The 27809-nt window shown below is 46.9% G+C and overlaps 2 protein-coding genes across 5 annotated transcripts in view; one reads left to right on the forward strand and one right to left on the reverse strand.

The window, feature by feature from the left end:
- The window catches only part of FAM117A (family with sequence similarity 117 member A), a 41297-nt gene extending 24444 nt beyond the window's left edge, over positions 1-16853 (reverse strand). The window contains exon 1 of one of the 2 annotated variants that reach the window (XM_083470047.1): positions 16636-16853. In XM_083470047.1, coding sequence (XP_083326173.1) covers positions 16636-16741 — 106 coding nt within the window. In that variant the 5' untranslated portion in view covers positions 16742-16853. Of the gene's footprint in view, positions 1-10685; positions 10741-16635 lie in introns of those variants that run through there. The other variant, XM_083470048.1, reaches the window with a different exon arrangement.
- A 145-nt stretch (positions 16854-16998) lies between these two features.
- The window catches only part of KAT7 (lysine acetyltransferase 7), a 35398-nt gene continuing 24587 nt past the window's right edge, over positions 16999-27809 (forward strand). Inside the window, exons 1-4 of one of the 3 annotated variants that reach the window (XM_083469823.1) lie at positions 16999-17122; positions 22559-23116; positions 26619-26766; positions 27543-27719. In XM_083469823.1, coding sequence (XP_083325949.1) covers positions 23102-23116; positions 26619-26766; positions 27543-27719 — 340 coding nt within the window. In that variant the 5' untranslated portion in view covers positions 16999-17122; positions 22559-23101. Of the gene's footprint in view, positions 17123-22184; positions 23117-26618; positions 26767-27542; positions 27720-27809 lie in introns of those variants that run through there. The other 2 variants (XM_083469824.1, XM_083469822.1) reach the window with 2 other exon arrangements.

A 27809-nucleotide genomic window follows, 5' to 3' on the forward strand; every position in this document is an offset into this window, starting at 1 on the left:
CTAGTGCTTCCCCTGCACACACCCCTAATATTCTTAGGAGGGTCTCTTCTCCAGTCTTCAGAGTAGCTGGAAGTGGGGAGGCAGAAAAGGGCCCTCCTTTCCTTCCATACTCTGCAGTTTTAATCTGAATTTGTAGGCACAGTACTGCGCTCAGAGCTCAGAAACCAAATGCTAACCAAATTCCCTGTCGCAAAATGCGCCTAAACCAGGCATAGGCAAACTCTGGCCCTCCAGATGTTTGGAACTACAATTCCCATCATCCCTTACCACTGGCCCTGCTAGCTAGGGATGATGGGAATTGTTTCCCCAAACATCTGGAGGGCCAGAGTTTGCCTATGCCTGGCCTGAACCATGGGTAGGCAAACTAAGGCCCGGGGGCTGAATCCGGCTCAATCGCCTACTAAATCCAGTCCGCGGATGGTCCGGGAATCAGCGTGTTTTTACATGAGGAGAATGTATTCTTTTATTTAAAATGCATCTCTGGGTTATTTGTGGGGCATAGGAATTCATTCTTTTTTAAAAAATATAGTCCTGCCCCCCACAAGGTCTGAGGGACAGTGGACCGGCCCCCTGCTGAAAAAGTTTGCTGACCCCTGGCCTAGAACAATGGGAGTTTTGAACACTGCATCCAGCGTATGTTATTGCCCTGCTCTGTCCAGCTTCCCCATTTCTTGGGGGTTGCTTTTACATATTTAGCTTTTCGAAGGCTAGATACCCCCTGCTTGCCGGCACAGAGTGCATGCTTCCTTCTCTCACCTAACCAGTTTCTTTCGTAAAGCAAAAAAGGGGGCAGCAGCCACCCCCTCACATCAAAGTTTTCACCCTCCCCACTTTAGTAGTAGTAGTAGTAGTAGCAGTAGCAGCAGCAGCAGCAGCAGCAGCAGCAGCAGCAGAATACTGGGCTATCGGCAAGTAACTGGTACTAGTCTGATTAGGGAGAAGAAATGAAAAGGCTGTTATCATGAGCTGCAAAGGCCCCAAGAACCGCATTGTAATACTTCAGATTTATGGAATATCTAACCACTACACAACACGTTCTCGTAGCAAACTCTACAGCCCCTCCCACAGCACACGCCTGCGTTATCGATGTACTTTGGGGGTGGAAGTGCCGAGACAGACCAAGTGGCACAGAGCCACCCACAAATTTGTGGTTTGAGCCGGAGAGCTCTGAAGTGATGATTTCCTGGCTCCCAGCTCGCTTTCAGCCATCACGCTCCAAGCTACTGCGTTTAAAGCAAAAGAGAAATGCCAACCCAAGCCCCAAGGCTGGAGATTGTTTGCTTTTTCATTTACACGTAAATTAATATGCACTCGTAATAACCAAAGCCAGGACCTCCTGGTACGCTGCCAAGGAGAGATCTCTGGCAGCTCAGATTCAGAGCTCCTGACTCACAGCAGTTTAGCAGCTATTTAAGGCGCCCCCCCTCCACCGGTTGTTGACTGAGCATCAGGCAGGCTCTATTTGAGGCGCATGCAATGCGCACTCCGTTTCAGAGCAGTCGCAAGCCAGCTCGGAAGGCTGGTTCAGCAGCCCGAAAGCTCTGCCCTTTAACCCTAGAGGTGTGGCTGCTCAGTGGTGGAAATGCAATCTGCACAAACTCACGATTCCAGGGTTGGGGTGGTCAGCTGGTAAACGCCCCCCCCCATATAACTCGCACCTGATAGGCCCTGCCACGCTGAAGGCACCTGTGAAATCAGTGGCTGCACAGACAGACAGACAGACAGAGAGAGCAGAGCCAAGAAAGATTGCAGTCCCAACAGCTGGCCTGGAGCACTTCTCAGCTCCCGTCAAAGCAACAGGCCTAAAAATACACCAGGGGCAGCAAAACAATGCTCGCTGCAAGACAAAGATGGCATGCGAGAGAAGCAGAGGCAGGGTGGGGTGTCCTGTTTACAGCACAGCTCTATTATCAGCCTAGTCCATTAGGCTGGGTTCAGCCCAGCCACACCTGGCTGCATATTCTAGACTCCCATCGCTAGCTGAGCATCTCCGATCTGGGGAGTGGGGGGGAACGTCCAGAACAGAACAGCTCGGAGATAAATGGAACCGGCACTATCTTGGACCACCAGTCTGGCAGCTGCCTCACATCTTCGGCTCCTCCGTTTGGGACAGCTCCTTTTTAATTCCCTAGTCTTGCTTTACACACTGAACGAAGGTGGAGGCAGGGAATCAGCATTTTGGAGAGGAGGCAAAAAGGGGGGTTCTGCTCCTTCCTCGCACCCCCCAATACTCAGCTGCATTGGCTCTCAGGAAGGCATGCAACAGTCCCTTCCTAGTTCATACGACTGCAAGATGCAGAGGGCCAGAAATAAAACATCTGGATAGAATTCAGTGGACTGATTACATACGATCAATGCACACAATGGAATATAATACTGTTGCGTACAATACAACCAGAGCCACAAGAGCTAATGGGAGTCCCACATTCCCCTCTCCGCTCGACTTCTGCACTGTTTTTCCCTAGCGGTACAGCAGGTATCTGAACTGCTGCTGCTACTCATCTCAGCTTGACCCCCGTGCTGGGAAGAACTCCCCATTTTTCCTGGAAGGGCGAGGTAGAAATTTAATAATAAAACTGTTTCTCAAACTTGGGTCTCCAGCTGCTGTTGGACTACAACTCCAATCACCCCTGACCGCTGGGGTCCTGGCTAGCTAGGGATGATGGGAGTTGTAGTCCAACCAACAACGCTGCAATAAAATATTCTCTTTGAATTAATGCATGGGTAGCCGAGTTCTCTATTTGAGTGTGGGTGTGCATGTACCACTCTCCTCCAGACAGTGGTCTGAGTGCTGGAAGTGTTTCATGCTGCTGCAAAAACCAAATGTCTCATGTGCGGTCTGGTTCCATAAGTTTACCATGTGCTCAGGCATTCTTACATCATACTTATACGTGCAGCTAAGTATACACCGGTATGAATGCACGTTGCATATGAAAAGAAACCTTAAACAGAAGCAACATTTTTGTAGCCTGGAAGACTTTTCTCCTTGCAAGACCCATCAGCCTCAAGCAGCTGGAATGGCTGAGAAATTGCTCAACGCTTCTGCCTAGGCAGGCCTTACAACCTTCGGATGATCTGACAAGCGCTGTCACTTTGGTTTCCCATTTACTGCAATACGCAACTGTGGGTTGCCCTTTTCTTACAGCGCGATTGTTTAAACCAAAACCATGATCGCAAAATAAGAGCTGCAAATTACTACAACAACCATAAGTCATAAAATAGGTTGTAAACACTAGCTACGCTAAAATAGGAGTACAGATACAAGGTACAACCACAATTATTAGTAGCCTTAGGGGAGCTGCCAAGTATAGCACAAGTTGCCAAGTATGACCACGTCATCTTTCTACAGTAGTTCGAAAGCACTGCATGTTTTAACTGTTAGCCACTTTTGAGTTTCTTCTGGCCGGGAGTTATTAGGATAAAAACAACAGAAGAATTATGCAGCTTTTGTTGATAGCACCCAAGAACTTTGGCTGCTGCTATTATTATTATTATTATTATTTATTATTATTTTGCACTGCATTCTGCAGGGAGGCACAGGCAGCAATAGTCCCAAGTCGCAGCGCAAAACCTTCTGAGAAGCAAAACCTTTTGACAAGAGTAGCACAATGAAAAACAGCAACCTAGCAATGACCCAAAGTATTAAGATTCCACAGAAATTTCCCATGTGGAGAAGTTCTTTCAGAACCACCACAAAACGAGCACCACAAATCTTCAACACCTGCAGCAAAGGAAACATTTAGATCCCCATCTGCACTACACATTTATATAAGCAGCAACACACCCCTTTAAAAGACATGGACTCCCCCAAAGAATCATGGGAGCTGTAGCCTTCTAAGGATGTTGTTGGGAGTTGTTAGGCGACCCCTGTTCCCCTTTGAAGAACCATAATTCCCAGAGTTCCCTAAGAAGAGGGACTGATTGTTAACTTCCACTCTTGAGAACTGTAGCTCAGAGAGGAAAGGGGCGGGGGGAATCCTAACAACCACCAGCTGCCTTAACAAACTACCACTCCCAGGATTCCTTAGGGCAAACCATGGCCGTTTAAAGCGTCGTGCAACTGCTTTCAATGTATATAGCACAGATGGAGCCTATTATTATTGTGAGCAGCCTGGCTGCAACAAGGAAGCCGTAGTAAACAGACCCAGACTCTGGACACTGTTGAAACCCAGGAAAATTGACACAGAGGTACCTCGGGTTAAGAACTTAATTTGTTCTGGAATGGCAGATGAAGTTGATGGACTACATGGAATTGGCGGAAATGACTGGCAGAATCCGAGACCAGGGAGAAGAGTCTGTGGAAGAAGACTGGAAAAAGTTTAAAGACTATTTACAGAAATACTGTAAAATTAATGAATGTTAGAAAGATGTTGGAATGAAGTTATATGGCTTTAGTAGAAATGTTATAAGGAATTAAGTATAAATAGATTATTAGAGCATTAAAGGGAAAAATAAGGTTAGAATGTGTTAAGACAATTATAGGATAGAAAACAGAGGAAGATGGAAAGGAATTGCTGAAACAATAGAAGTGGAATACAAAAAGGGGGGTGTGAGGAGGTCGTGGAAATTAGTGAAAGAAAGATAAGATATTGAAATTGGACTGTGTTTTAAATAGTTTTTGTTTTGTTTTGTTAGTTGTATGTTAGTGTTTTGCAGTTTATTTGTTTTTTGTATTGTATTGTATCATTGTATGTTTTTTCTTTTTTGGTTTTTTGTAGTGTTGTGTTCAATTTGTTGGAAAACTAAAAAATATTATTTTTTTAAAAAAAGAACTCAATTTGTTCTGGAGGTCTGTTCTTAACCTGAAACTGTCCTTAACCTGAAGACCACTTTAGGTAATGGGGCCTCCTGCTGCCGCCACGCGATTTCTGTTCTCATCCTGAAGCAAAGTTCTTAACCCGAGGTAATATTTCTGGGTTAGCAGAGTCTGTAACCTGAAGCGTATGTAACCTGAAGTGCATGTAACCCAAGGTACCACTGTACTGCCAATTCTATGCCAGCCTTTGTGCCCTCCAGGCGTTTTGGGCTCCCAACAGTGTGGGCAATAGTCAAGGCTAATAGGAGAACACCAGTTCTTTGGGTGGGGTGGGGGTAGGAAGATACTCTAGATCAGTGTTTCCCCAACTTGTCTCTCCAGCTGTTTTTGGACTACAAGTCCCCTACCTGGCAAGACCAGTGGGTAAGGGATGATTGTGGTTGGAAAACGGCTGGAGACCCAAGTCTGGGCAAGCCTGCTCTGGGTTCTCCCCTCCACCCAGACACGTATCCTACTGCTTACAGTTCCACTAGGCCCAATAGCTAAAACATCCAGCTCATAGTAGAGACACTCTTATTTTCCATTCTTTGCTAGGCAGGAGAAGAGCCAGCAGTTGTTCGCAATATAAAAGCTCTCTTCCATCAGCTCCATCCACCCACACCGACGACGCAAAGTGGAATTTTTGTCCTTCGGCATCCAAACATTTCCACCCAGCCAAGAATACGCCCAGTTTGCTCCATTTGGCAAGCAGCATCCCGACTGACCAACCAACTAACCAGCAACCCCCAGCTCTACACACACACACACACACACTAACTAGCCAACATGCCTGGTGCTTACCCCCCCCCCCAAAAAGGCAAAAGTTTCACAGTGGTTTCCCTCTCTGCTCTTGGACTGGCGCACAGCACCTAGGTTGCAAGGAAACTATTTGGCGGAGAGGTTCCAATGAAAACCCCCAGCGTCAGATGGATGAGTCACCTCGGTTTTTTGTAACAGCAAGTTCCTGAAAAGTGAAATATCACCACAATGTGCTGCAAGCCAGAGAGAAATGCTCCCTTTGCCCTGGTTGAGAAGCGGATGACTGCCAACTACTGCTCACGTCTGTTCCGAAGCCTCTGCTTTGCTAGTTTCCATAACCTACTTTCTTATCAGCTGATTAGCAAGCAGGGACCAGTAGATTCTGCTGCTCCGTTTTCACTGCCTAGACAATCTCTGGGCAGAAGCCTCGAGTCTTCTGGCCCAAACTACTCCCACTGGTTCCATTTTGCTCCCAGAAATCCAGAGTTCCGGCACTGGGTGGGTGGGGAGGAGGCAGAAGCAGCCTTCTCTCTTCCAGACAGCAGCACTGAGTGGCCCAAACTGCGGCAAGCAAGAATGATCACTGGGCACACAGGGGGAAACCCTAGGTGACCACACCATCCCCAGCTGTTCTCCTGGAGCCAAAAGCAGCATGGAGAAAACAGTGGTGCTTCTTCCACCACCCTCCACTGGTTGCCTGGGTCCAACAGTCATTTGGATTCTCCCCCTCTTGGAACTGACTCCATCAAACTGCAATTGCACCCAGCTAAATCAGCAAAAGGGATGAGATAGCCAAGACCCACAATGTCAGATCAATGCGGGGACCAGCTGCCATTCACTCTGGGCTGTTAAGAACACAGGAAGAGCCTGCTGCATCTGGCCAATGAGTCATTTAGTCCGGCGTCCCGTTCTCATAGTGGCCAACCAGCAAGCAGGATTCTAGCAAAAGAGCACTCTCCCTTCCTGAGGTTTCCAGCAACAGGTACAGTGGTGCCCCGCAAGACGAATGCCTCGGAAGACGAAAAACCCGCTAGACGAAAGGGTTTTCCGTTTCTCGATGCGCTTCGCAAGACGAATTTCCCTATGGGCTTGCTTCGCAAAACGAAAAAGTCTTGCGATTTCCCCCCCTTTCTCTAAGCCGCTAAGCTGCTAATAGCCTTTTAGCCGCTAAGCCTTTAATAGCCGCTAAACTGCTAATAGCGCTAAGCGGGTTGCTTTGCAAGATGAAAAAACCGCTAGACGAAGAGACTCACGGACCGGATTAATTTCGTCTTGCGAGGCACCACTGTATTCAGAGGTACAGCTGCCTCCAACTGAAGGCACAGGGGGGGGGGGGAATACCCATACCCATCACAGCTAACAGGCATGAGTTTGGAAGCCAGTCTCCAGCAAGAAACATGGGTAATGTTATGGAAAAGCTGGTGCCTGGATTTCCTTATGCCCCTCTTGTGACATGCCTCTGAGCTTGCAGTCCATTATTTCAAAGCCTTGAGTGCTTCAGCAGAGAAAGAGAGAGAGAACAGTTGGTAAAATTCACCAGCCAGGGCTTACACTTAAGAGTGGGGGTCAAGAGGCCTAAGGTTGGCAATGCACTTTGGAATGCCTACTTTCTGAACATGTGCAGAGGTCTTCTTGAGGAGTCACAGCCCACCCACACCCCATACAGTGGTGCCCCGCAAGACGAATGCCTCGCAAGACGGAAAACTCGCTAGACGAAAGAGTTTTCCGTTTTGGAGGTGCTTCGCAAAACGAATTTCCTATGGGCTTGCTTCGCAAAACGAAAATGTCTTGCGAGTTCCTGCGGTTTTCCCCCCTCCCCCCTTTTTCTAAGCCACTAAGCCGCTTATCAGCTGATCCGATAAGCCGCTAATAGCGCTAATCCGCTAATCCGTCAATGGGCTTGCTTCGCAAGACGAAAAAACCGCTAGACGAAGAGAATCACAGAACGGATTCTTTTCGTCTTGCGAGGCACCACTGTATATCCAGGCATCAGGGGGAAGTTACTACTGGACGGAGAAGCTCAAGACGTAAGCACCTTTAAGAAAAGAGGGGGAGAATAAACAGCATCCCCCTTGGGTGAGGTTCTTGGGGGGAGGGCAGAGAAGGATAACTCTCAAGCACACTACCTGCAGGGTGCATCATCCTCTACCAAGACCAGCAAGATCCTGTCTGCTCAGAAGCACAACCTATGTTAGCAGTTTGTATCTCAGCTTCCACAGAACTGTTTCCATTAAGCGGTGACTAATCTCTACTGTTCCGGCACAAATGCCCCATCAGGATCTCAGCTCTGCATTTAAAGGCTGTCAGAATGCCAGATTTAAGCCATCTGTGCAGCGATGATGCCAGGCAAGACTACTTGGCTCCCCCCACCCCACCACGGTACACGAGAGGGTACTAAAGGCATAGAAACGAGCAACTTGGACCTCAAACGCAGGAAAAGTTGACACGATTTTTTTTCCAGTTTACAGAACTGAGAGGAATTAGCTGGTGGCTCACACGGCAGTTTTACTCAACTTAGACCGAAGCAAGCATCACATTTTCCAGCTTGGTAAGAGAACGAGACCAGGACTGAAATCATGGCTTTCGTTAGCATCCACTCCACAATTAAGTGCCTTCTCGGAATCAAATGCACCAGCAACAGGCAGCTGCCACTGCCACACCCTGCCCGTCTGTTTCATGTTTAGATATCTAATGGGTAAAGAAATAGTAACTTTGCTCTTGAGGAAGAGATCAGGAGCAGAACGACATGCTACACCAGGAGTGGGGAGTCCTTGGTCCTCCAGATGCTGCTCCAACTCCCATCAGCAAGGCCTGGGGTGCTGAGAGATGCAGATCAGCAACATCTGGATTCCCCCACTGATGCTAGACACATGTGCATCTTATGAGAGCATGCCAGTGGAGATCCCTAGGGGGAAATAACCACCCACTATTTCTCCACTTTAAATTACCCTGCCCTAAAACGTAGTTTTCCTTCCACAGTATTAAAAAACTCAGATACAATATAAAACCTAGGGGCCAAATCGCTCCTTAAACAGAGCTTGCAGTTGCCAAAACAGAATGTCGTTGCCATTTTTGGGGCACAACTCAAGTCTTATTTTTCAAATAACGGACTGGCTGTGATTGATTCTCAGTTAAACATCTCGCTAGTTCAGATGACAATCTTGAGCTAGATTAAGAACCTTGAGAACTTTATCAGGGGACAACCCAGATATATATCAGCCTATTCCTTCTGGGGTTTTTTTCCCTTAATGGTGACACAGACCATTCATAATGTAAGAATATTCTTCACAACTGAGCAGGGCAGTAGGGTGAAGTGAAGACAAGCTGCAACAATGAACTGTAAGGTTGTGCACTGCTCCTGCTAAGGCTGCACAGAAAAAGCATTCTGGTTCCTGAAATTCACTCCGATTGTGCAGATAAAATATAACTGATAGAATTCTACGGGATGGGGTATTAGTGTGTGAAAACAGTCCCGATCCCATTATCCCCAGACCTGCACTCCCAGGTGGTGGTGATGTCAGGCGTTATCCTGGTGCCCAGGGATCTTCACAAGTGACTGATAGTCAGATGCAAAATGCCCCTGGCCCCTGGCTAATTTCAAACACAGGCGTCCAAAGGAAGCGAGGGGGACTTAGCAGTAAAGTGGTGTATGCACAGAAAGGTTAAAGGCATCTGTCCTCCAATACTTCATTCCAACTCTTCCTGCTCCTTACGCTTCTGTGAGATGGAGGGAGAACCTCCGCCTGCCTTTTGTTGTGTTTGCAAGAAACATGCAGTTGGGCCCCCCAATCCCAGTACCACAGTGTGCTAAGCCTGCTTATGGAGACAATGAAACTTCTGCACCTGGGAGTGCAGACACACTGCATGCAGGGCAGGGTGGCGCTCTGTTGAATGAGTGCTAGCATTCTCGGCCTGCTCACCTACAGCACTTTGTACCACTGCTGCCTACTTTGCACCCAAGGAGGCCCTAGGTAAGCAGCAATAGGGGATTCTTCTGCCCCCACCCCAGCCCCAAATGCATTTTATAATCAGCCAAAGAAGGCCACGCCCTACGACTGGCCCCTATCCTGCAGCCGCGATGCCAGACGCACGGTGGAGGTGCCAGTGGGTCACACTCTGGACCTATGCTTCTTCTCTTGAAAGGACAAGTCCCAGCAACTGTATGGATCGAGAGACTGCAATGGCAGCCACCAGACCTCATATATAACCACCAGAAACTTGTTGCCTGGCCCTCAGCCACCAACTGAGCTTGCTGCAATGCTAAAAAACCGTTCATAAACATCCTAATTGTGGAGTAAGAGAGAAAGAGACCACCATGCAATGCTGAAATAAAAACTCCTGCTGAAAGTGAATTGGAAGATCAACTGAAGGGGTTGGGGGGGGGAGTGTCTCTGTATATTAGGGGAGATGGGCATATTAACCGTTTGATGCTGCAGCCAGGCCATAATTGTGCCAAACCCGGGAGTTGCTCCTCTATAATCTGGCCCTAATATAGCACTCCACTGATTTTTTAATGGTTCAGGGCTTTTGGCAGCTGAAGAGATGCGTTTGTCATCTGGCGATGGGCATCTGGTAACTGCAGAGCATTCTGCTCTCAAGTTCTCTGCAGCAACCTCCCTCAAAGCACAGGGACAGGGGAACCGCCTGGCCCAGAGCAGCTGAAGAGAAGGTACCAAGGAGGGAATCTTTCACATAGGCATCAGGCACCATTTTTATCCTTGGTATTTGCAAGCAGCCTTTTGTACTATTTATAGCAGAAAGTGGTGCATATGTCTTAAATAAAACGAGGTGGCATGAGCCGTTGGTGGAAAGAGGAGCGAACAGCTGAATTTCCTAGGTGGTAAAACACACACACACAAAATATGAAAACTTTGGCTGAAAGCCTTTTTTTTATATATATATAAAGGAGAGAATAACTTGCCTCCTTCTACTTTTGCTCCAATATATTCCAGTCAGTGTCTTGATGGGTTAGCAGATGGTAACTACCCTCTGTTGCAGTTGTGTTTGCAGGATATGAAGATGGGGTGATCGTTTTAAGAATAGAAAACGAAATGAAAAGGTGACTCAACAGGGCTTACATAATGTTGAGTTGTTTGCCCAGCGATAATAGGACATAACTGACAAGGCTTACCTATTGTGTATGGATTTGATTGCCAGATACAAATGTACATTTGTAATTTCCTTACTTCACTCTTGCCTCCATGATAAACTGTTTAGCGCCTGTTGAAACATGTGATATGAAAAAAACTCGAGCCGGGTGATGCAGTTCTGTGGCAAGAACTGTTATCAAACCATAGTGGATCTTGTCTTCCTTGGGGGCAACTTGTTATTCTACGGTTTATTTACGTGCTGCTTTTTTGGTTCAAGGGTTCAACTTATGAATACAGGTTAATTGCAACAATATTAAACAACAAAACCACAAAGCACCTACCAGCCACACAGATAGAGGTACAGAGCATTCCACCTCTCACTTAGAAGCCAAGTTAACTCATATCCCCATCCCAGCTGGTCCAATGTCTCAGTAAGTCCATCTACAACAAATCGCACCACGAAGGAGAGACCCAAAAGGGACAGTTTCTTACCCTGTGGGGTTGCCCCACTGACAGCAGCCTGCTGTGCTTCCAAATGAGTAGGCTCAAGCTATGGGAGTGGCCGGGTTCTTGCTCTTGATGGGCAGGGCTGGTGGTGTTGTTTTCCAGGTGCAGCAGATCAAGGCTGGGGAATCTAAGGTTGCTATCCATCTCCAGCCACCAACAGTCCTCCCACTGCTACCTGCCTTCTCTTGGTAGCCGCTTTTCTGTTCATGTGCATCCAGCGTTCGAAATTGACCAGGTGCATTTTGCACCTGCCGATCAGCCACTTGAGGCCAAGTGAAGATGCCCGGGTGCCAGGATGGTGACCGACGTCTCCACCATCTGGAGGCGCATGCCAAGGGATTCTTGGATCGTGACCGTTTTCACACTCTAGCAGCACATCCTGTAGAATAATTCTGCTATATTTTGTCTGCACAATCAGAATTCCAGGCGCCAAAGAGCCATATTGAAAAATATGACTTTCGAGCTGCCTGACCCCAAAAACTGCAACTAGACATTCCATTCTGGCGACTGTAACCCTGGTTTAAGGAGCCATTTGGCACCTTAAGCAAACACTGGTTATATCACTGGTGATAATCCTCCCACGATTCCACTGCCAACCATCTCCAAATGAAAACAGGACTGAGGTTTCCTCTTTCTCCTTTCAATTCTTGTGCTCAACAAATTTAGGATTGCTAACCACCTAACTGAGGGAGTAACCACTACCACCACAACCTTACAAGATTTTAGAGCTTCTGGGCCTGTTGCCAGGGTTGTGCGAGTACCAGGATTGGGGGCTAGCTGCCAGAGTTTGAACAGAAGCCGGAAGCATCGTTTTCACATAGTGTGCAAGGCTCAACTGTGTCACCCAACACGTGTGTAACCAAGGAGGCAGAATGCTGAGCTCAGAGCTAGCTCATCATTTCCGCAGGAGTTGTGGCACGAGGAGCTGCAGGGTGAATGTGCTTTCTCTTTAACCACCCACCGCAGGCTCCCTAAAGCTGAGGAAGGCAGGGTGGCGGCAGAGCAGCTTGGTGGCGGATGTCAAAGAGATTTTTCTCACGCCCACATCCCTTCGCCCCACACAGAAAGAAAAAGCACAGGCTGTGCCCACTGTATTCACCACTACAGGGAAGATTTTGTATATTATTAATTCTGCTCCATCCACCACCTCTGCCCAGGTGCCATGAGCACACACATCCTATGCAAAGCAGGCTGAGAGCTCCTTTTTTTTTGGGGGGGGGACCCAACCACCTCGTCATGCGAGCCTATTACCTGCCTTGCCATCTCGTATTCCTTTCATTCTACCCACTCAGCCTGAAATATAAATTCGCATGCCTCTAAGGCACTGCGTGTACTTTCCCTGGCAAGGCAATAACTACTTTCTGCAAATGGGAGTCATTTGTCAAGGCCCTCTGGTAACAGAGGTAGTATTTTTTTAAAAAAAGGAACACAAAAAACACACCTCGGTCCTAACTAGTACCAGAGTCGGAACTACATAATGAAAGAGAAAATGGGATCTAAGGGATCAGGTCTCACTGAAAACAGATGGCATTTCCCAGCCTCCTAATTTTGATAAGCAGCCTTGAGGGGATCTAAATCTTACAACGTTGCTAATGCCTTGTGGGATCTGTGTGTGGATCTCTGGAGCAATTCTCCGTTTTCCATTTGTTGCGCTGGTAATAGAAAACAGAAGCAGGCGTGTGTTTAAACTTGGATCTGCCATGATCTTGCAGAAACGTGCATGTGCGTGGGAGGGGGGCAATTTAAAGAGTAAAGCAGGAATGCAATATCTCCACTGCATATCCTTTTTGCTTCTCAAGTAGTAACCTTCCCCCCTCCCCCCCCCTCACTTTTGTGGGTTTCTGCAGATCTAGGTGCAAACACTCAAATCTCCTGGCATCAAGCATCATCTGACCCTGAGCTCTCGGTTCCTTATTTAAACACACTCAGCTTGTACTATGTACACAAAACACAAGTGAAATCTACACTTCTGTATTCCCCTTTGAGCTGACAAACACATGCCCTGAACTCCAGCCATTTTGCTGATAGGAATGTTGTTACATGAGGGTCCCCAGGATGCCTTTGTCCACCAGAGGGGGAAATAGTTTCTCTCTAGGAGGAGTTTCTCTATGTGTGTAATGCAGGGTCTGAAAGGACTTACTAGGGAACAGAGGGTGTTTTTACAGAACACCCCCTTGCTAGGACAGAGAGATCATGGCTGTGATGTGTGTCAGCTGCTCAAAATAAGGCACTAAGGAGTTATTCAGTCTTGTCCCACAGCACACACAGCCTTACTTTTTAACACTGGAATTCAATTCCTTCAGTTCAGATCTCAACATTAGCTCCTTTAGGTGATAAACGAAGTAAGATACGCTCATTTCAAAAGGGGAAATGGAAGAATGCAATCCTTTTTTTTACTAATCAAACATCTTATTAGGATGGGTTTCAATATTTTCAAAGGAAAACATTGGCATCAATACACTAATAAAATAGATATAAAGGTACACTTTAATGAATTTAATGGAGAGCAGCTAGGCCAGAAATCGGAGCAATTTCTTATGGAGTCTGGCCATAACATTGCACTCTACTGATTTCATTGTGGTCCTGTCTTTGGCAACTGAAAATAATGCATTTGTCAACGAATGATAGGACAGCTGCTGACCTCAGAGCATCCTGACTTGCTGTGTGCTGCCTGGGGGAATTTAGTAAGTTGTCATAAGCTGCACATGGAGCAAGAATAGACAGGCTTCTATAAGCTAGCAGCCCAGTGTTATTAATTCCCCCCAACATCATAACCCCCCCCCCACCAATTAAGTGATAAAGAGTTTAGCAGTTTCTCCAATAAGATGAACATCCACCAAACTGGTCAAAAGGCAACTCTGTTGTGATCAGATCCACCTTCACTGACATTTCCTACTGCTAGAGATAACTGCAAAGTTAAAAAAAAGCATCCAAAAGCTGGATCAATGGTTTGATGTGGCAGCCAATACAGCCTTGCAGAGCCTCAGATCAAACCAGAGCTCCCTGAAAGAACTTCACTCCTTTGCCAGCAAGCTGAGCAAGAGATTCCAAGAGTAAAATGTGCAGAGGTGAAAAGACTTCACTCAAAATGCACTGTTTCCTCAACTTATAAAAAACAACAGCACTGTGAAGTGTTCTGGCGTACTCTTTGGGATAGGTCTGGAAAAACACATATATTCCTACAAGAATACAACCTGAACGAACAACTGTTAATTGCTTTATTTTCACAGTTCAGTCTCCCTTCTTATGGGAGCTTGCATAAGGTGTTAGGTATATATGAACTACAACAGGTACCTATGATCTGGCACTAGGTACTCACCCTAAGATTAAACAGGCATGGCTTTCTATTCTTTAAAACAGTAAGTCAAGAAAACCACAACAGCAGTAAAGGAAGATCAGTAAGCCAAGCCAAGCTCCCCACAGAATAAGAGAAGCCCAGCTTCCCAAAGCACAAACACACAGCGCCTATACGCCCTAGAGAAGAATTTAGAGGAGGGGAACAGCAAGAGACTGAGGCTGCCACAGGCACAGGCACATCCTTATCTCTGTTTCCAACTTCTGATCAATCCATCATACAAATGTGCCGACAGCTTTAGCTCCTGCTTTTTGCTGTTATGTACAGGATCACCTGAATAGGCTAACCATTTTGCCTGCAAAGGAACACTGGCCACGAACTGGCTGGTGCTAAATCAAGATGACCCAGATACAGTTGCCTCCCCCGCCCCCCCAAAAAAGAAAAAACCCTTCAGAGAAAGGAGGTGGTTGCATATCATAGCAATGAAATCAAAGTGCAGCAGAGAGGGGAAAGAGTGTTATAATGGGGCACCACTACTCCCCATCTCTGTCAATGTTCTGCCCTGTCCCCACCCATTTCCCCAGAATAAATCCTTCTCTTGTCCTACCTACATTAAGCTCCTACCATGTTCCTTAGCCATTTATCATAGCCAAGTACACCAAATACATAGAACACCCTACTACTGCTGCCCCCATTACTTCCACATCCCTCGCCAGGTGCTTGCTGCTCCCACCATTTCACAACACAGAAGCCCTCAGCTGCCACTGCTCTTCACTGATCTCGGCCTAACTTTTCCACACCCACTGTTTGACCTGCCCTATAGCTTCCTCTGTTCCAAGACCATTTGCAAATGTTTTTACAAATCCCCACCTGTTCAAGCAGCCTCCATTTTCACAGCCCAGGAAAGCCACTAAATATTCCCTCTGAGACCTGAACCTGCTTGGTTCCACCTGCAGGACCTCCATCAATTATTAGTCCTTAAAAAAATAAAATGCTACAACTCTTGTTTTTGTTGCAACAGGCTACTATGGCTCCCCCTCTGGAAGCTGACCCTTTTTCTTCTTCTACGCTCCCATCCAACATTTGGCCCATCCCGTTTCTTCACCGTATATACGTATTTTCATACCTTCTCCCACAGAGGCATCCTAACTTGGGCCACAAGCACAGCTCCAGCCTGCAGTGCAAAGCAGCTCCAGGGAACACCCCCCCCCCAAAAAAAAACCCAGCACTGCCCATCCTCTTCCTCCACACCCACTTCATTTTAAACTGCTCTTTTCTGAGCCTTCTTTCAGCTGTGCAACGTTCCCTTTTCCCCCTTCAAAATAATACAACTCTGGCTGCATTCCAAAGCGTGGCCACATCATATGGCAACAATGATACTTGCAGCCTATTAATCTCCAACGTTGTGTTGTTTTAGCCTTCTCCAACACTCGAAGCGTAGGCCTTTTTCAGGGGAGCTTTCCACCAGGCTCCCAAAGATCCCTTTCTGGTGTGGACACAGCCAACCCACGCACCAGCAGTATAATATGTAGGCAGGATTTTATGTGCATTACTTTACAGTTTCTTGATGGGAGAATTTCTCCTGGAGTTTTTGCTGCCTGTTCAACCCAGCAACTTGGGTCCCTGCAGATTGCCTGAACATGCTTAATAAGCTTATTATCATCTGTAAACTGGGGGGAGGGGGTCCCCTCATTGTTCGCGCCCTGCCCTCCCCCCAGGACTTAACCTTCGCCCCTTCAACTCCACAGACCAATCGCCCTCAGATGAAAGGCAGCAAATTTAATAATTGCCCGACTACCTCAGAAACTACCTCAACCCCCCTCGCCTTCTTTGCACCTTATTTTAATAGCAACTTGCACCCATTGCTTTCTCAGCCCACCCCCCCATCCCCGAACCCATCACTTGCCCTCATGCACCCCTTTCTCCAACACGGCTCCCCCACCTTACTTCCCCCTCTCTACTGCACCCCACCCAGCTGCTCAGCCCCCCAACAGCCCTCAGAAACACTTTCTACCCCCCCACCTCGAACTTACCGGTTTTATTCCCCTTCCTAATTGCTTGCTTGCTTGCCCACCTACGGCCCTTAACCTGCTGCCCCCTGAAGCGGCTACCTACCCTGTCCGTCCCCCGCACCACGTAGTTAGGCCTAGCCAGGTCTCGTTTAACGGACGCCCCCGCCCCCCAGTTACCTGCCCGGCCCCCATCTCCGCCTCGACGGTGCTGCAGCTGGAAGGGGACGGTGGCCCTGAGCGGCTGCAGCCCGCCCCGGCAACACGAGGAGGTGCCTGCCGCCATGGACCAACCCCGCCACCTTCCAAGCTCCGCGGGCGAGGTGGCCGCGCCAGCAGCTTCCCGAGCGCCCGGCTGCAGCCCCTCTCTCGCCGCCTCCGCCGCCGCGACTGAGCCGCCCGCGGGACGCCCCTAGCACGGGGTCCCCTTTTCAACGCGCTAGGGGCGGGACCCCGCACGGCGGATGCCGGTCATTGGCCAGGGGAGTTGGGTTGGGCGGGGTCCCCGGTAAAAGACCACGCCCACGGGACCGCCCCCCCTATGCCCGCTCGCTGTGCACAGAACGGAGGGCCAATGGGGAGGCTTCGGGCTTCTTGCACGCAGCGCGCGACCTCTTCCTCCTCTTCCTGCAGGTTTGTTTAAGACGGTCCCCATAGACTTGTGCTGGTAAGGCTCCTATGCAAGGCTGCTCGGCTTGGGGGTTTCTCGAGTTGTGGTGGGGTTTTGTGTGCTTGCCCCAAAGGTAGAGGCGGGAGCGAGAGAAATGCAGGGTTGCTTTTTTTTGTTTTTTTTAATGCAAGCTGCGATTCGACCGAGCAAAGCAGCACGCTATCTCCCCCCCCCAAAAAAAACTCCAACCCCAGAAAGGAAACAGCTGGCGTTCCTTCTAAATTCACCTTTTATATCCAGCAGAAAATGGGGTTTTAACACATGGGCGTAGCGGGGGGGGGGGGAACTGCCCCCTTAAATCAAGCAAGTAAATCAAAACACTTAACTAAAAGTACACATTGTAGAAAGACGTTGACAGATTTTTCAGTGCACAAGGGGTCAAAAATAGACATTTAAAACAACCGTTGTTGAGACATTTCATTCCGGATCTGCACAGAGCCAGGCAGAGGATGGTGACTGGTGGGCGTTCTGCTCTCCCCCCCCCCCCAAAATGCATAAATCCTAGCGACAACCGTGGTTTGGCAACATGGTGGTTATTAGCAGAGGGGGCATGTCTTAATCAGCAGAAATGTTCCGTGCTCAGAGTGCCGCACCCCCTCCATAAAACTTGCTCCAGGATTTGGGGAGGAGAGAGCTCTTAAGGAATAAAACTCCATTCAGTAGCCATGGCACCCAAGCAACAGTTGGAATCCAGCTGAATTTGGGAGTAGTAAAGTTATCGTTATCTGGTTTCCATCCCCACTGTCAGGTCTTGAACTCATAAGAACACTGAACTTGAGCGTTGACTTGTAACACAGAACGAGCAGCCCTATGAGAAGCAGCCTTAACATTCATTTCCATGTACAAAGAAGGAACGTGGATATTTGTCACACGTTGCTAACCCATATAATATCGTAGGCATGTTCTGTCCCCACCAACAGCCTCTAAATGCAGAGGCCCTGACAACACAGCCCCACCTGTAACCAATGATCTCTCTCTCTCTGGGCCTACGAGGCATGTGACAAGATGGCAAACACAGCTTGCGAGGAAGCACAGATGTTGCAGGAACACTGATAGAAACTAGGCCAAAATTAGTGCCAAGTATATGAAGTGAATGGTGGAACAGCAAATAGATGGGAGGCTAGGAGAAGAACTGGCTTGCACTGGTGCAAGGGACAGTGCACTTGACAGTCAACTTAGATGAGATGGAGTGCAATATTGGACTGTTAAGGAGCAGAGGTTCAGCGCTTCTGAAGTTTAGCAATTAAATATCAAGGTGGGGAACGTTTTCCCCCTCCTCAGTATACCTGTAAGTCTGAACTCTCCCTGCATTCTTAAGCATAATGAGGCAAAGCCTCCTTTCTGACCATTTTGCTATTACAGGTAAACAAGGAGGAGGAAGTCAAAATTCCTAAACAAGAGGAGGTTTTCCAACTGCATCCCCAAGCAAACAAAGGAACAAATTAAAGGAGGTGTGCTAAAATCTGGGAGTGCAATAAGTCATGTAAAGAACCTCCCTTCCTTATTTATTTATGCTTTATTATTTTGAAAGGCATTTTTACCTTTACTAGTCTTCTCTGGAGTGTCTGCAAAGTAGCCGATGTGGTATGCCTATCTCTTAAAGAAGCTAGAGCAGACTCCCTGAAGCCTGAAGGAGATAAGAGGCAGGGATAAAGTAGCAGCAGATCTCCTGTTTCTGCAAGACAACTTCCTTGCACAGAACCTCAGGATAGATCTCCGCATCCTAGCCCCACCCCCCCAGTCTGTAAAGAGCCAGACGGTATACAAGAAAGACTTGCCAAGTGATTCACTGGATTTAAACCATTCTTACAGGGCCAGAGAAGTCAACACCTAGCAGATTTACTTGCACATAAATTCCTTTGAAATGGATGGGCCTTGTTTCCATACAAGTGTGCTGAACACTAAAGCCTTGAGACTGCTATGCACATGTACTTAGATGTGACTAACCAGCCGATTTTAAATTGTTTCAATGTCTTACAGGATTTACATTTATTTTATTTTTATAGCTTTATTCTGTTACAAGCCGCCACCCTGGACTCTATTAATGCTTGTCAGTAAACAAAATAAAAACCTACTTCAGTCTCTGGTCCTGACCGAATAAAAACAGAGGGGCAGCCATAATAAATCTGTTACAAGACTAACTTTCATTTTGTAGCACCTTAAAAAAACTAACAAATGTCTAAACATTGAAGGAACCCAAAGTCTCTGTTTTTATGTGGAAGTAAGTCCCACTTAGTGCCATTTATTTCCAAGTAAATATTCAAAAGACTAGTGTGCACAATTTATTAATGTCCCAGAAATGCCTTCACCTAAAGTGGGTCCTGCAACAATTGTTTAAAAAAGAAAGAAAAATGGGATAGAGAAAGGGGACAGTGTATGCCTACACTAGAAGTTTACATTAATTCCACAGTTTGAATTACCATGGAGGAAACCACTCCACCCTTAAATCCTGGGAATTGTACTTTCGTGTAGGGGCAAAAATTCCGTGCTACAGACCTCTTAATCTTATAGCTCAATTCAAGGTTCTAATACTGGAATATGGAACCTTTGACCTTCCAGGTGTTGTTGGACTCCAACTCCCAGGAGACCCGCCCAAGATGGCCAATGTCAGGGATGACTGGAGTTGTAGTCCACCAACATATGGTGGGCACCAGGCTCCCAAGTCCTTGTTCTAGTATGTCTGTAGTGTGCATGTGCTTGAGAGGAGCTACATATCTTAAAATGTACATCCTAGATCTGGACACCTTGCATTTCCTTGCATCAAAGCTACCCACTTGCAAATGATTCTTATGTTAGGTTCTTATGCCTTTGGAACAACCCCCATTGTAATTCATATAAAGGGAAGATTGATAGCTTCTGCCTAACAGAACACTGTTGTAGTTTTGCCTAGGTAAGGAGATAGACCAGGGCAGCACTTGGCTTTTGTATTTTCAGAAATGAGGAATTAGCCATTTTATTTTTCTCTCTCCTAGTAGACCTTGGTACAACCTGAAGCCTCCATATCATAGCCTCAATTGAAAGTCTGCTACCACCTCTCACATTCATCTTAAGATTCCTAACAGTTGCAACCTTTATCACTAGCTTCCTCCATTTTTGTCGGCCTGATGAAGGGTTCTGGAGAACTCGAAAGCTTACCACACTGTCTTGTGACATTTTGGTTGGCCTAAGAAAGGTATTACCCCAGCAGTGTTTTGGATTCACGTCTTAAGGACCAAAACCGCTGCTTTGCTTTTTGTGGCACCCCGGAGTACATTATAATGATGAAGATGCGTTCCTTATCCTGGTTTTATGGTTAGACTGCTGACCTACTCCCTCCCACGTCCTTTCTGTACCATATCCTGTCTCCACCCACTCGCACAGTTCAGGTTTATAGTGCAGCTGAGCTATTTAACCTCATTGCATCAATGATGGTCCAAGTGCAAGAACACTGACGTTCGCATCCCACCCCCCAGCTGGCTGACACTTTCACACCAAACAAGCTCGGAGCATTTAGCTCCCTTTGGGGGTTGAACCACCATAAATTTAGCATTTGCATTTTTTAACTGCTTATGTCTGCATCTGGCTTTAACAAGTTTCCAGGTTTTAAGAGGCATAAATTCAACTTGCTGATAAGTTGTATGCCTACTTAAGGCAGTGGGGAGCTCACCCGTGGGTATGAGTAAGCTATTTATCAGTAGCACTAAGACAAGATAGGCTACAGATAGCTTGGATTTCAATATCAAAACTCTACTCATACTTAATTACAACACTATTACTAAATTCCAACCTTATTATCTGTTACTGTAATCTAGCTGTATTCAGAAACCTGGATATAGGATACACGGACTAGACCCACAAAGCATCTCAAACGGACTTACTATGCCATTGTCTGAGGAGTGCCACATAGACTTTTTTTTATTCTGCCTTGATTTTAATCTGTAAAAATCCTGCTGTGGCAATTCTTTTTAAACTGACCTAGTTGTTTATGCCCCTCCCATGCACTGTTTTTACTGTTTATGTATCGTGTTTTTTAAACTGCAATAAAAATGAGATTTTAAAATCTGGACATCACCTCAGGGGCCCATTTGGGGATAAAAAGATAGGGGTAGAAATGTTGTGTGTTTGGTTGGTCCCCCCCTTATTTGAAGTTTTGAGCCAAATGCACCAAAAGGGTATCTCATAGGGTAAATGAGTGACATGAATGGTGGGGACTGGGGTGGCCCCAAGCTTGTTTTATACACAGAGGAGTTCTTTAATTCCTTCTTTACTGAGAAATTGCAAGAGAGATTCCCAGGGAGTCTCTGCTTGAGCAAAAACAAAGCTGTGGGGGCATACATTCTATTGGCAAATAAAGGCACAATATCTCAGGGAACAGTAGGGATGGCTCAAGAGCGTATGTTCTGTGGGCATAAGGGTTTTGTGAACTTCATCTGAACCTCTGAAATGAATAAGCCACTAGGAACTGAAAGTAAAGAACCTGGAACAAGCCTCAACTGCAGGGTAGTGGTGAGGACAAAGAACAGAAAGATCACCAAGCCGTACAACATACACACTATATTTGAAGCATCTCCTGACCTCCAGCACAAGGAATTCTGGGCACTGTAGTTTGTTAAGATTTGCTGAGAATTCTGACTACTGTGCCTAGAATTCTCCGAAAGAATGTGCTTAAAGATAAGTGTGCTTGCAACTGTAGTCTGATCCTAAACAGCTAGTTAAGAGTGCGGTGCTGATAATATTGAGATTGCAGTTTCGATCCCTGTATGGGACAGCTTCTTATTCCTGCGTTGCAGGGGGTTGGATTAGAACTAGTTGATCCCCAGGGTTCCTTCTAAATTTTATGAAGACTCAGAATTAAGCACTGACCTATGCATAGCTACCTGGTGGTGGGAGAACCCACTTTAATGGGGCTACTTCCAACCAAACATGCTTAGGAACAGGCTACAAATCTCAAGTAAGGCTTACAATTCATATTACAGTAAAAGAATTGCATTCAGGCTTCTTAGATGTAAGCCCCACAGAACACAACGGTAATTCCTTCTGCATAAGCATGCATTCAGGTAGGGGCCTGCCAAACCTGTTCTTTATAAATGATACAAGGCACCATATTTAATAATGATTTGCGTTTTAGTTAATTGACATATGAATAAAGCAGTATCGTTTAGTTTAGATTATGCATGCTGCTATACCATTAGAGGACTTCTCTCTTACTGTAAGGTAAAAAGCAAGGTTTTTCAGAAAACTACGACCTGACACCCCCCAACCCCCAATGTACTGTATTAACTTCTTTTTTAAAAAAAATGCATCGCTCAATTAGTCAGAAGTTTTAAACTGATTAATCGACCTAATCAGTCAACGAGATGGAGCCTTAGATTCAGTAATTCAGCCCTTTGTAAGTTCTCCAACATCCCAAGAGTTACTGAAAGAGATAATGGTGCACCTTTTTCTTACACATAGGGGAAGCACCGCCTCCGTTGCCCAAAGTAAAGATGGTTCTTCCACCACGAAGAACGCAGGCTGGGCCCCTAACCAAAGATGGCGGATCCAGCATCGGGGCGAGTGCGAACCGCACTGCACTTCAGGTCGCTCGACCTCGAATGCAGGAAACCACCAACGGTGCCCACCTCAAACATGGCCGCCCCCGCTATAGCGAGTGGAGGAGCTACCCACAACCAAGATGGCCGCAGCACTTCACCGGCGACTGGTTCTCGGAGGCGCCAATCCCGACTCCAAGATGGCGGAGCGCCGTCGGCGTGAGGTGAGGTTTGTCTGCGTCACGTGACAGGCAGGACGGGGGTGTGTGTATCCCCGTCGTGTGTCCCGGCGGAAGAGTGAAGGGAGTCGGCTGAAAGGTCGCAGCTGGAGGGAAAGGGAAAACAAAGCGGCGCGGCCTAGCGCTGGAGAACCGGAGACACGCCAGTCACCACGGATACAGCCGGAGCCAACGCGGCGGCCGGGGCGCAGCCACCCTCGCTGCCTCCGCCGCCTCCTCCGCCGAGGATGTCGCGTAGGAAGGTGAGAGAGCGCAAACCGAGCCAAACCCCCTTCCCGTCTCCTCTCCTTTAGCTGCATAGACCGTCAGGCTCGAAAACCAGTTAAAAACGTAGGCCTTCAAGCCCCTGCTTCATCTCGCGTCTTGATTGGTCGCCGCTGCCTCCCGCCGCAACTTCTATGGCCATCTTCGCCATCAGTCAAGCGCAGCCCCCACCCTCAACGGTTATTTGTTTCCCTCCACCCTTTCGGTGATTGTTGTGTCCCGCCTCCTTCGGTTGCTCATTGGCTCCGGCGCTGAAATGCCATTGGCTGCTTTCCCTATCACTTCCTACTGGCGCGGTTTTCTTTTCCCCTCCTCCCCCGTCGCTCCTGTTCCCAACGACTTCATACTTGGCTAGGTGCCTTGGGAGCGGGTGTTGAAGTAGCTGCTGATTGGCCGGGCATTCTGGCCTGAATTGGCGTCCAGGGAGTCCCGCCCCTCTCTTCTTTCTCCGTTTCCCATTGGGGGACAGGGTCGCGTAAAGGTCCTCCTCCTCGCTGTTATGATTGGAGGAGAGGGAAAATGGCACAGAGGGTTCAAAACACAGCAAGCAAGATGGACTGGGCCATGGGGATGGGTAGCAGCCATGGCTATAGTTTTGTGCCTACTCGGGTGTAAGTCCCATGGAATTCAATAGGGGTTTCTTATAAGTAAATCTTCTTACAATCGGTCTGCATGTATAAAAGGATTGATCATTCTGGATGCAAATCCAAGTTGTTTTTTGCAACTATCCAGTTTTAAGTACAGATAGAATTAGTTTTATTTTCAGGAGAGTAGGAACTTTACACATTTTTTAGAGGACTTTCCATAGTCTCTTGCAACAAAGGAAGGGAGGCTGCAACATGAATGACAATTCACCAAGAGGTTTAATAATAGGACATGTTTCGTAGTAGCTGTATCTTGAATTGGGCTGCAGTCTTGGTTTTGAACCATCGAGTCTTTTAATTTGGGCAAGAACCAAGTTTTGCTACGTTGTACAGATCTAGCTTAAAAGAGCAGATTTCTAGCCCACAACATGTTAAACATGCAGTTGTTTCTCACAAGTAGCATGGAAGGCTCAAAGTTCCAATCTTCATATTGCTTTTTAAAATGTATTTCTTTTATGAGACACACACATGCATATACACCATGGGGGTTCACCCGATTCCTACCTGCTTAGAATCAGCATTGCTGTAGCATCTGGTCCTTCCAGGTTGTTCAGTGATCTCATTAGTCTGTATATTAAAAAAATTATGTTTCGCTAAAGGTTCACAGCAACAAAATATAACATTTAGCAGACCAGTTTTTTACTTGTGCAGATTGTCTTAAAGCAACGAGTAATAACCTCATTTCATGCAAGTGGAAAGGAGGAACAAATATTGGGGGAAAGGAAGTCATGGGGGGAGAGAGAGAAAGAGAGAGAGAGAGAGAGAGAGAGAGAGAGAGAGAGAGAGAAGGGGTAGGATAACCTGCTTTAGGTTCTGGTCCTGACCACATTTGTCTCCAGCTGCACCCACTACGCAGCTCCACAATATATTACCCCCAGGTAAATGTGGCCCTCAACAGAAAAAAGGTTGACTGCCCCAGTCATAATCAGAAATGAATTGGGATGGCACCTGCAGCATTCGAAGACCCAGCTTCATATCTGTTTGGAGTGCGATATAAATGAAATCCTCATTCCCTGCAACTCTAGATTATTTTCTCCCCCTTCCTTGGTATCCCTCTTGTCTCACACACATCCTTACAAGTGGGGAAATAGAATCGGAGGGGGAAAAAAAAGTGGGAGGAATTACAATAGAAATTGGAAAGCATGATGAAGGAATTTGCTCTCATGGTCAAACTTAAGGTCCTGAAAGAATCGTGAGTCAGAGGAGGGCTATTCTTTATGGTTGTTCAGTCCTGCAGTGGAAGCCAAATTGAGATGTTTGCCTTTCCCTGCAGTGTGCTGGCTTGTATCACATGCTTGAGTCTCTTGTAGAGCCATCTGGTCTGCAGCTCCCCTCTATGCAACACACCTGGTGTCTGCTCCTGCTCTGACTACTGAATATATTGCACTAGCTGTGTGTGAGGTGGGGTGCTTTCTGCTTGTGTACATGGATGGTGTACAATCCTTCCTTTCCCACTTACCCCCTACAGGTAGCAACAGAACAGATTTCCCTATCACTGCATTTCTGTCACCTGTTATATTTCTGCCTGCCCGAACCAGGCAGCAACTCTTGAATGTGTGGGAAGTGGCCGATGGGTGAACGGTCTTTCATCTGCTGCAATGTTGTGATCCTACAAAAAGAGAATTGTTTTGTGACAGGTTCAAAATTGATGCCAATAGTAGCAGACTGTGAGTTCAAGAGCCAAACTCGGCTACTCTTTCCTGCAGAGTAGAGAATAGGCTTCCATGCTTGTAGTAAAAGATGCATTGTGCTGGCAAAAAAGGAAAAAAGTTATCGGCTTTAGGCTGGCTATTTAAAAGGAGCGGCAGCTGCTCCTACAAATACAATGTTTGTTTCAGACTTGAGGAAAGCTAGTCTGTGTAGTAGGTTTGGCCCTCCAGATGTTGTTGGAGTATAAATTCCATCCTGCCTAACTGTTGGCTGTGCTGGCCGGGGCTGATGGGCATTGGAGTCCATCTGAAGAGCAACAGGTTTCCCATCCTTGCTGCATAACTTTCACTCTTAAGTGGATTGCTGTGTGCCCCTGGATGAATTGCTCAGCTATAGCTTTTGTTCCCTGGGTTTTGAGATCTCATCCCTGTTTGGTGGCAATTGCAAAAACAGACTTTTGCTCAGAGTGTGTTGAGTCTTGTGATGTGAAGATTGTGGTATACACAGACTGGGTGGAGTTGCCACTTTTTGTCCGGTCCTGTGTCTTTTTAACAACAGAAATCAAGGAGGTGAACCTTTACCGCTACATATCTTTATGCTAGGAAGAAGAATTGCCTGCACACTTGCGGCTTGCTAATGCACTGTACCATATCCTCCCCTGTTGTGTTGACTGAATGAGCCTGAGACTTGGGTTACAGGCACAGTATGCTTCTCCTCAGGCTGAAGGCTGTTTTGAAGTTATGGTCAGCATACAACAGAGCTCATTTCTTCTGATGGGATTGTTCCTGTTGCCTTCTAGATAAAGTTCTGGAGAGTTTGGTTTGACCTATGCAATCCCTCTTGACTGAAATCAGAGATCAGTACCATCACCGTGTCCCATTGCAATCCCATATACTAAATGAGCACTTGCATATAGCTGTATGCACGGTCCGGACAGCAAGAGCACAGAGAGAAATATTCTTGTGGATGTGTGGAGATTCATCAGTGCTTTAACCTAAGCGTTTTGTCCCATTCCGTTGTAAGAGGTTTCTGTTTTGGCTTGGTATTTCTGCAAGCACAGTGCGCAATACTTACTAGTTTACGATATCCGTTTTTCTGAAACGTTTTAGTTAGTGCTGCTCCTCAAGGAGTAGACCCCAGATAAATGATACATGTTGCTTATGTGGCTGAGTCTTTGGCCTTTCAGAGGAACGCAGGCAGCAGTTCTGATGGAACCGAAGACTCCGATTTCTCCACGGACCCAGAGCATACAGACAGTTCAGAAAGTGACGGGACGCCACGCCAGTCTGCGCGTGTGACTCGCTCTTCCGCCAGGCTCAGCCAGAGCTCCCAAGGTAGAGCCTTTGAATGTTTGGTCTTAAGCCTTATCCTAAATGGCATGAGCTGTATAATAACCTGGTGTCTGCCCTCCCCACCCCACTCCAAAATCACAGCCAAAATCTTAATTGGAGACATGCTAGCCTTAGTCTCACCCACCCCTGAAGCCCTGTAAGCCATTGCACATTCTGCATTAACCACCTTGTGGACATGCAACAGGTCAGTCTGTAAGAGAATGACCTCTAAATAATAACACCTTTAAAACGAGCTTGAGCATCAAGTTGAGGATATTGATGGGCCAATAATTAGGATTCTGTCTCCCTGGAGGATTTCCAGACTTCTGTTTCGTGTATGCAAAGAAACAGCAAGGAGAGGCATTGCAAATGTTGGGTATTCCAGTATTATTCCTATATTCCAGAGAGAGGCTGAGAGAGTGGCTCTGAGATCAGAGCTGAACCTGGGATTTGAACCCAGGATCTGCTCTCTCACATTTGTAACTAACATTCACTCTCATATACTCAAAATCTGAACTTGGGCATGGAGTAGTATCAGAAAGAAGTTTGCTGTTCTTTGCTCCTTAACTTGTGCTTTTGAAAATCCTGGCTATATTAAAATTATTAAATCCTCAGAACGTATGTTGATGATGTTGGGAAGGCAGGCTGCACTGTGTCCTTCCATGCAGGGGGCAGATGTTTTTGCAGTGTGAGTGTTGCAAATGGTTTCTCCTAATGAAACACTTGCGTGTGTGTGTGTGTTTCCCCACTTCCTTACCTCCCCATCCTCTTAAAACTAGATTCCAGCCCGGTTCGCAACCCACCATCGTTTGGAGCAGAGGAGCCTGTTTATTCCACCCGGAGGGTAACCCGTAGCCAGCAGCAACCCACACCCGTGACTCCCAAGAAATATCCCCTTCGACAGACCCGCTCGTCAGGATCTGAAACCGAGCAAGTGGTTGACTTTTCAGATAGAGGTTTGTAAATGGCTGGGCAGGATGTAGAGTGACTAAAACTGGCACAGTCTGGGATCATGCTGAATTTCTTTCTATCATGTTCCTCATCGG

This window comes from Podarcis liolepis (assembly GCF_965112155.1).
Source record: "Podarcis liolepis genome assembly, chromosome: 13".
NCBI lineage: Eukaryota > Metazoa > Chordata > Lepidosauria > Squamata > Lacertidae > Podarcis > Podarcis liolepis.